Source organism: Tarenaya hassleriana, unplaced genomic scaffold (genome assembly GCF_000463585.1).
Source record: "Tarenaya hassleriana unplaced genomic scaffold, ASM46358v1 Cleome24, whole genome shotgun sequence".
Classification (NCBI taxonomy): domain Eukaryota; kingdom Viridiplantae; phylum Streptophyta; class Magnoliopsida; order Brassicales; family Cleomaceae; genus Tarenaya; species Tarenaya hassleriana.
The window spans coordinates 1,523,535-1,532,522 of NW_010965696.1; the positions used below are offsets into that span (position 1 = coordinate 1,523,535).

The window sequence follows — 8,988 nt, forward strand, 5'->3', positions numbered from 1 at the left end:
GTTCAGCAGTTGGAACTCTTGGCAAAGATTGATCATTTCTAGGGTTCTGAAAAAGGGGTTGATAATACCTTGGTGCAGGATTCTTTAGGTGTTATCTGATTATGCTACTTTTAGAAACATGTTCAAATCTTCTTGGCTCCTTTTGCAAAGACAAGTTCTTGGCTTTCTTTTCCTCAACTTTTCTCCTCAGATGCTTTGGTGGTAGTCTTATTGTGGTTCATGCTGTACAATGGATCCCGCTACGTCTCAGACGTCTTCAAGAGGTAAAATTTAGTGATCTCTTCTTCATGTTGTCGCTTTGGTCGGTTTAGCTGTCGGTTTATCTCCATTTGTCACCTTCTAGAAACCTATTCACATTATACCTGTTTCCTGTATGATCTTATCTCTTGTCAACAACTATCTCATTCTTCGTGCTTACTTATGGTATCTCTGCAAGCGTTATCTTCTAACCTAGAACAAGAATTGGTGGAGGGATATCTTCCATTCTTGTGATTCATGAGTTATTTGTTAACACCCTGTTGTACATGTACGTGTATTAGTCGCTCGAAATAAATGTATAAGCGTTATAACAACAGTGATCCCCTTGCTGCTCCAAATGGCTTCTATAGCTACTCTCTGATGGCTAAAAAGCTTATGGTCCTTTGAGGAATGAATGGATACCATGATGGATAATAATACCTTTGGGAAATTTGAGATGTCATACAATATCCATGACTTATGGATCGTTATCTCTCTTGAATTATCCAATCTTGCTTGAACAGCAAACCCTTCATTTCCATTGCCACTCGACTGATGCATCATTACAGAATCCTAGGAAGCAGATTTTTTGCATCGATTCCTCAGAAAAATTTATCTTCGGCGTGTGTTTCAGAATGTTGCAGAGGCACTCGAAGCTGGCTTTCGATAATGATCCTCACGAGCTGAGTTCCCTTTTGGTGTTGTGTTTTCCAGGAATCTGTCTCGAGAGGAGGTGTTAGTTTCTCTCAAGTCATAGAGCATGGCAGGGTGGCCATGGTTTTTTACAAGTTCAGCTTGCAAGGACAACACCTTTGTCGCTGAATTTTGGGGGGTTTTTTTTTTCATACTGATCTGTATCCTTTGTTCCAGACCTTTGGTAGACTCTTTAAAGGTGAAAAGCTAATGAGATGTAACTTCTATTCAACACAAAATCCAAGTCATAGCATTTACTGTCATTTGGTAAATTATCGGCAACACACATGCTGCTGGATGGACCGTTCTTCCACCAAGCCATCTTGAAATTACCAAAACACCCCTCTCGTATTCCAATCGCTTCGCTTTCCCGCTGCCTGAAGAAAAGGCAACAGAGCATCTCATCCCCTCGCTCCGAGTTCACCGAACTACCCTCTTCTTCCAAACCAATCCAACGAGATGCCATCCCCTCTCCTTTAGTGTATAACATGTTTACACGACCAAAGCCCCCTGTTCTGCAAGAAGAACTAACTCTGCACTGCGCGTGCGAGAGAGAGAGAGAGAGTGGGACCGATGAAGAGGTGGGTATCTCCGAAGAAGCGGGCCACAGGTAAGAAGAAGGAAGAAGAGCTGACGTGGCGGCGGCGTTGAAGTGGAAGAGGATGGGTATTATAGGGAAGGGCATAATGGAGAACGTGGTGTTGTCGAAGCTCTTGTTCTTGTCTCCTCGCTCTGTTTCTTCTGCCTCTGCTTCGGATGCCACATTTGAAAAGAAGAGAACTTTCCTTTGATTATTCTATCAATTTGATTTCTTTTGGTTGATCTCTTGATGTAATCACACGTGATAAGAAGAAGATTCTGGAAACAGAGTACTTACAAGATATGGAATCTCGTCTCTGTGAAAAAACAGATTCTGGAATCAACAGAAAGCCTTCTGGCTCCAAAATTTACTGACTCTGTAACATAAAATGGAACTGTTATGGAACATACAGCTTGTTCGAGGGTTCTTAGAGTTACCCTAAACCCTATTTCGAATATTGCCATCAAATTTACCGAACTTCTCTCTATCATGTTCGGGTACTCGACTCGTGGATCAAATCAAATTTCGGGTTTTTTTCCTACCAAAATTACCAATGTATACCGACAGAGACAAGAATGCACAAATGCCTGACATTAGTACTATGAACTAACCTCTTTCAAGTATTTTCAGAGACAAGGACTTTTTCTTTCTCTAGGGGTGGATATGGGTCAGGTATCCACTGTTATCCGAATTCTTGCCACAACCCGTGGTACGCGAAACTCGGGCACACGTCCCCACAAGATCGAGGTCGGATAACTCGGCATTGTAACAGAGATGGATGAAATTAGCCAATGGCAATACACACATGAACCACAAAGGATTTACGAATCAACAAAACAATTGATTTCTCGGCATTGTAACAGAGATGGTTTCTTTGCTTGTTTCTTCGAAATAGCTACACGTATATCAACAAAATCCGTGTCTTCAGAGTAAAGATTGCGAAAGAATATCGATGAATCACAACCTATAAGGATCATTCCTCAGGCAATTTTTTTCAGGATTTATGATTTATGCAGGAGTATCATAAAAAGGGTTTTTTTTTTACCTGTGACACCAAGCTAATGACACTGTGTGGATGCGGAAAAAAATCTTAGACACTGTTTTCTTGATCATCCATCTCATCGAGAATGACGTATTTTCCGGTCTGACTTGAAGCGGATAAATTCTTCTCGTCTTCCGATTTATGACCCTTTTGTAGTTTATCATATCTGGAAAGAAGCAAAAGCATTTCAGTTTCAGTGTTGGTTTATCGGCATATGGATATTCAACGCATTGTTAGCTAAACTTGAGGGTACGTAGAATATATCATCGAAACGATGTTCATGTTTTTGCATCTTTACCGAGGATTTTTCAGTCCCCCCATTAAAAGAAAATAGAGAACCATTCACCGGAAAAAAAAGGTTCAGACAACAAAAGGAAGGAAAACTTACTTGTACCAGTTGAACAAGCAGACGCCAAACATGATGATGATCAGTCCGACACCTTTCAACCACGTAAATTCATCGTGGAAGTAAAACACTGCGACCTGAAATGCCACAAAAAATTGAAATTAAAAAAAAAGTTACAGCCGGTTTTGAGTTCAACAAAGAGCTATACTTTTGGATCGAACATGTATATCTGCTTTAACGATCTTAATATATACATGAAAAGTAGTATCGTATCGATTAGAGTATGCTAATATCACATCGATAAGGGTAAGTAGGATCACACCATTCTCTAATCAAAATATCATGTTTTCACCGAGAAATAGATGACAAATTGAGATCATATGCAAAAGCAAACCGACTATAACCATCCACAAGTATAAAGCTGCCTAGGAGGTTATATACCACTATGGTGACAGCCTCTTTAACGACACCTGCTATCGTGACGGTTACGGCACTGGTCACAGAAACAAGAACATACTCTGTTAATACCTGAAAGCCAAAAAATGAAGCCATTTCAACAATGGAGTCCAATTATGCATTCAAAATAGAGAACTTACCCTTTTTTTCTACACAATAGAGAACATTGCTAGTACACAAGTTGTGAAAAAGGTAAATACCGATTCTCACCATAAAAAATGCAAGGGCTCCACCGAAAAGCATCAAGAAGCCACTCCTAGCTATATGTGATCGGCTATCAAAGTATTGGTTGCTTCTAAACTCACTCCATGGATCAAAGAGGAGTGAAAGAAGACCGGTCACCAAAGCCATCACCGGGGTCACGTAACTCATAAAGGTAAATGGATTTTTCAGGCCTAGAAAATAAACATAAATTAAAATTAATACAGCGATGTTATGAATATTAAGACATAAGTTACCAAAGAGAAGACTTCTCGACAAAGAGAGTTCATGGGTCAGACAACACCTAGATGGAGGTAGTTATGTGTGTATGATTAAATTGTGCAAGGGAAACAATGACTATGTTCATAAGGGAAGATATGCCCATGAAGATTGAAATCGGTCTAGGAACTTGAGAAACAAAAACGAAAAGGAAAATACAATACATACAGAAAAGTGAAAGATCAGAACCCACCATAGGCTTCTTTCTATAATCCATGTCCGTGTCAATGCACCACAATATCAGAAGATGACATCCATAAAAGAAAAGAGTCAATACATATATATATATATATAAACACTCAGGATATGGTTGAAAAGAAACTAAACTTTGGGTAAATAATACCTGCAAAAGAACTTGTGTCATACACCAGCGGAAACCAGACATGACAGCAGCAAGCATAACAAAAACAAAACCCCAAAACTCAAATTCTGTCTCCTTCGCAACTGAATGCAAACAAATACAAGTAAGCAATGAACAAAGAACCAACAGATTCAATGGTTCAATTCGAACCATCCCTCAAAACAGAAGGAATGGAAAAATCATGAGATCTGGAAGCATATCGCAATGAAAAGGAAGACAAGTTGGCTTAGTTGAAAGCACAATATACATGTTAAGTGATTACCTGTCAGCAGAACTCCAGCGGAAATTATTAACATAATACCAAAAAGTTTCAGGCTTGGAGACTCCAGCCTACAAGAGAAAATTTTGTGTCAGAATAACATGTTGCACATAGACCCACCTGATAAGATAAGCAGCAAATATCCAAGTAAGATGTTTAACTGATATGAGCGTAAGAAGATAGTTCTACTTTGTCCGAATCATACCCATGACTGTCTCTCCCTCACAAATGCAGAAACTTTCATGCATGTTTTATACGACATGATCGTTAGAACAATGAATTTGCAAGACATTAGTTACAGATGAAGCACCTGAACGCAAAAGCAAACAGAAGAAGAAATATCGGAGCTGCAGATTTACACTGAAATTATGTCAAAACAACAAGTTTAGTTAGACAACTGTTATCCCTTTTCTTCAAAAAATCCATAAAAAGACTTTCACAAACCATTCATTGAGACGAAATACAATCATATTATTACTATGGCAAGAGAAATATCTAACCATTGTTGCAAAGGTAACAGAAATGAAAACAAGTGATGCGTTACTTAGGTTGACGTCCATGGCTGTTCCAAATGCTGTTGGTACAACTGCGAAAGGAAAAGTCCATCTGTATCATTAAGTCCATAGAAAGTCGATACAATAATCTTCTCTGAAAATTTAATGAAACAAACTAAATTTTAGAGAAACAACCTATCTCTTAACACCACCAGATATTATAGATGCTAGAAGACATTTCATAAGTAAGTTCTCTCAACTATACTATGGTGTGCAAAAATAAAGCTGTAAAGTGCTTCTTCATGTCCTCAACACCGATAAGAAACCAAAAAACTGATACCGACAGAATAAAAAAAAATAACCAAATGGCATAAGTTTTGTTAGTTTACCTCTAATGAAATAGTCTCTCCATGATATGGTAACACCGGGCTGAAATCTTTCGGACCAGTACCATGTGATCATATTGGATAAAACAGCTTGCATAGAAAAGTGAATTGTATTCATTAAAAAAGGAGCAGGAAACTTCCCCAGATCATCTCCTAAAAGAGTTTTGTTGTACCTAGAAAACAGGCAAAACAGCTTAAATGCTGGCTGTAAAAAACTAAAACGAGATAAGGATGACGGATAGTCAGAAATACACACTTACAGAGTCAAAAATGTGCTGAAAGTATACCATACAAGTACAAAAAACAACGTTTTTAGCACATCAGCTGCAGAAATAACATCCTTCGAAGCTTTAGGTAACCCTTGAAGGTTATCACTGGAACTGGAATCACCACTGAAACTGCTAGAGAAACTCGTCTCCTTCCTGATATCGTTTTCAATATTGAACGGTTCAAATTCATGTTCTCGGTTAATATCTTCCGCAGTGTATACACTCTCCGTTGTATCACCACCACGTTGCTCCATTCTCTGCTCCATCAAAATACTAATTAACCAACCAACTGTCCTCCCTAGTCAACAAGATTTTCCACCAACCATAAATGTGTGCGACGACCTCCCTGCCTCAGGATTAAACATTCCTTCAAGAAACATTCATTTAGTGTCAGGTCGGTCTCTAGGATCTCTCAACGTGACAGACTGGCTAAACGAATCCAAAGAAGGCAGTAATTTTATACAAATCCCAATAAGCAGAAATGCCTCTTTGGCAGATCTGTGCAATGGATGGAAGCAAAAAAGCAAAAACCTCAGCGGTAAGCCTACATCAATCCTAGCAATCACAAGAACAACATTTTGATCAGTACAAGCTTCTTATGTGCCATTGCAGATAACTACATGCGACATCTTTCAAACCCTATCAAGACACAGATAGCTTCTTTCATCACGACCGCGAGCTAAATGGAAGGGGAATTTGACTATTGCAGCGTCAAAGGAACACAGGAAAGTAAGAAAATTGCAGATATCTACGAACCCTGCCAGTTGTGTAGTTCCACACAAGCATTGCATCTTCAAGGACAGACTGGTGAAGCAAAATCACGACAGACAAAGCTATATCACTCGAACCCAGGAACGATAATCGGGAATGCCAGAACAGAAAAAGAAAAACGACTCACAATGCATTCTATCTCTGGCCCTTCTCGCGAGATTGGCAGAAAGAATCGAAATGTCAACCAAAAACCCACCTCGACCAATCCAGATCAAGAAAATCTAAGGATTCTGAGCTCATCAACAATTCGATATGACATAATAGCAGGAAAATAACTCATAATCGTGATCAAAGCTCAGCTACAACTCGCAGATTCAAGCTCCAAACGAAAAATCCCACAATCCCAACAAAGTCGGCAGAAGCGAAGACGAGAAATTAAATCGCACAAGACGTAACCAGCAGACAAAAACCTGGGAAGATGATTGGTGTAGCTAGGGATTGGTCGGAGGATCAGATCGGAACGCCGGCGGCAATGGCGGTTGCGTTTTGATTTATGTCTCAGCCGCTGTTTGTTGCGTTTTGGTACACTTTACATGAATTTTACGAAATGGATCCCCAAAAGTTCAAGTTAATTATATGAAGTAATATTCATTACTTTATTATGGAAGGATATTTATTCATTCCTTTTAGAATACAATATTTATATATTCGCCGTTGATATATATATTAAAATGTTAGAAGATAAAATCTTACCATAAAAATAACTGAAGTATCAGAACAAGTATATATTTCTATAAAATATGTATATTATACTTTTTACAAGCAAATAGTTGATTATCTTTAAATTTAGTTTTTTTAACCTAAATTTAGTTTTTTTTAATAAAAACTGTATTTGTTTTTTATCCTAGTTTTCATTTTAGATTTTATTATGATTAACAAATTATTTATTATTAAAAATATCCTGTTTTATGTGTTTTTTTAATATTTCCACATTAAATTAACTTTTTTTAAAATTTGTATACTTTTAGATAAATAATATTATTTATGTGATTCGGATTTCATTAGAATGAACTATAATTTTACACACATTAAACAAGTATATTTTAGGCAGACCAAAAATACTAACCATGTTTATATTGATTGTATTTATAAATATTTTTATATAAATTATTAGCGAGAGTTTTTTAAAATATTTTTATATAAATAAGTTAAAGCCGAATTGTACCAGTTTGGTTCTTTCTGCATTGATCTTCCTGTCTCCTTAGAGCTCGTGCTCTGAAGCATATCCCCGTGTCCAGACTCCAGAGTACAAACCCGCAATGCCGAAACCGATCATTGGAGCTTCTTCAGACAATCGTCCTTCATCCGAACCATCTCGTCTTCGTCCACGTTTCTCCTCCAAACTCCTCTAGTTTTCAAGCATCTAGAGCGATTTCGATCAGGAGCGTTGGTTTTCGAGATGGACTCGAGAGGGAGGGTTTTCTGGAGGAGAATTTGCAAGAACACAGAGTACGCTGCGTAATCTGTAAGGGTTTTGTTGTGATTCTTCGTCAATGGTATATGAGAACGCACGAATCTGTGTAGCGAGTAATCTCTTTCGTTTTTTTTTCCTCGGACGTTATTAGTTTACTTTTGCTTGTCTTCTAATTAATCCGGAGTTGGTTCCAGTTAATCTTTTGTTTTGGAAAAGCTTCAATCTTTTGTCGTGTGTGTTGACAGAATTCGTGAAAAGATTTGGTCTTTTGTGAAGCACGCAAGCTGTTCGACATAATTCCGGAGCGGAGGATTTTGGTAGCAAGACAATTCGAATACCCTCCAAAATATGAGATTTTGCATCATGAAATCGTTTCTGATTCACCCATTTGGTGACTCAATCGTCACCATCCGATCGAAAACAACATCTGCTCAGTACGTTGCTTCAAGAGCAAGAGACCCTGTTTTCGAGAAACTCATGGAGAAATACAAGAACCTCCTCAAAGTCATTGCCATACAAGACCTTATCCTTGCGAATCCGTCTGTTGATCCTCCTTCGGTGCCCCTTGAGTTTCTCTCCAGGCTTTCCCAGAAGCTCCACCTCAACCGTGGCGCCACCTCTTTTCTGCGCAAGTACCCTCACATTTTCGATATCTTCTATGATCCTGTGAAATGCCAGCCCTTTTGCAGGTTAACCCATGCTGCAATGGAGATTTCCCGTCAGGAGAATGTGGCGATAAGTTCTAGTTTACCGGTTGTTGTTGAGCGCTTGGTTAGACTCTTGTCCATGTCAGTATCGAAATCACTCCCTCTTCGTGCAATTTTCAAGGTTTGGAGAGAACTCGGGCTTCCAGACGATTTTGAGGACTCAGTGATTTCAAAAAACCCGCATGTTTTCAGGCTTTCGGAGGGTCATGAACCAAAAACTCATGTTCTAGAGCTAATTGAAGCACAGAGATCGGATTTGGAAGCTGCGGTCGAGAAATGGAGGGTTCTGGAGTGTTGTAGAGAGGATCCCGGTGTGGATAGAACTGAAATCCGATATAGCTTCAAACATGCTTACCCACCAGGAATGAGATTGAGCAAGAACTTCAGGACTAAAGTAAAAGAATGGCAGAGGCTACCTTACATCGGGCCGTATGAGAATATGGGTGAGACAAAAAAGAGCAAAGCTGGGATCATGGCACAAGAGAAAAGAGCG

The 8,988-nt window shown here is 38.8% G+C and overlaps 3 protein-coding genes across 8 annotated transcripts in view; 2 read left to right on the forward strand and 1 right to left on the reverse strand.

Moving 5' to 3' along the window:
• LOC104815841 overlaps positions 1-267 on the forward strand; it is a 962-nt gene extending 695 nt beyond the window's left edge. Inside the window, exon 3 of the mRNA XM_010544420.2 lies at positions 191-267. Within this exon, the coding sequence (XP_010542722.1) occupies positions 191-267 (77 nt within the window). The remainder of the gene's footprint in view (positions 1-190) is intronic.
• Positions 268-951: 684 nt separating this feature from the next.
• Positions 952-6,919, reverse strand: LOC104815840 (probable sugar phosphate/phosphate translocator At1g06470). 6 transcript variants are annotated; one of them, XR_772196.1, is made up of 14 exons: positions 6,785-6,919; positions 5,595-5,970; positions 5,338-5,507; positions 4,955-5,040; positions 4,765-4,814; positions 4,458-4,525; positions 4,178-4,278; positions 4,028-4,040; positions 3,565-3,749; positions 3,340-3,426; positions 2,941-3,035; positions 2,556-2,718; positions 1,808-1,886; positions 952-1,677 (listed from the first exon to the last, which is right to left on the reverse strand). XR_772196.1 is itself a non-coding variant. In XM_010544415.1 (13 exons), the coding sequence occupies exons 3-13, from the start codon at positions 5,867-5,869 to the stop codon at positions 2,601-2,603; spliced, it is 1,248 nt and encodes a 415-aa protein (XP_010542717.1). In that variant the 5' UTR covers positions 5,870-5,970; positions 6,360-6,407; positions 6,502-6,919; the 3' UTR covers positions 2,317-2,600. The 6 variants fall into 6 exon arrangements, 5 of the variants coding, with proteins under 5 accessions (XP_010542717.1, XP_010542719.1, XP_010542715.1 ...); XM_010544415.1 differs by lacking the exons at positions 952-1,677; positions 1,808-1,886 and adding an exon at positions 6,360-6,407 and having other exon boundaries at positions 2,317-2,718; positions 6,502-6,919; XM_010544417.1 differs by lacking the exons at positions 952-1,677; positions 1,808-1,886 and having other exon boundaries at positions 2,317-2,718; positions 4,178-4,188.
• A 626-nt stretch (positions 6,920-7,545) lies between these two features.
• The window catches only part of LOC104815842 (protein ROOT PRIMORDIUM DEFECTIVE 1), a 2,296-nt gene continuing 853 nt past the window's right edge, over positions 7,546-8,988 (forward strand). The window contains exon 1 of the mRNA XM_010544421.1: positions 7,546-8,987. Coding sequence (XP_010542723.1) covers positions 8,137-8,987 — 851 coding nt within the window. The 5' untranslated portion in view covers positions 7,546-8,136. The remainder of the gene's footprint in view (position 8,988) is intronic.

What these genes read in the sequence shown, in the direction of transcription:
- LOC104815840 (XM_010544413.1), bottom strand. Translation starts at nt 5,869, where the DNA reads ATGGAGCAGAGAATGGAGCAACGTGGTGGTGATACAACGGAGAGTGTA. An exon ending in GAGAGACTATTTCATTAGAG is followed by an intron (nt 5,041 to 5,337) that starts GTAAACTAACAA and finishes TTCCTTTCGCAG; the next exon opens with TTGTACCAACAGCATTTGGA. An exon ending in CTGTTACCTTTGCAACAATG is followed by an intron (nt 4,815 to 4,954) that starts GTTAGATATTTC and finishes ACATAATTTCAG; the next exon opens with TGTAAATCTGCAGCTCCGAT.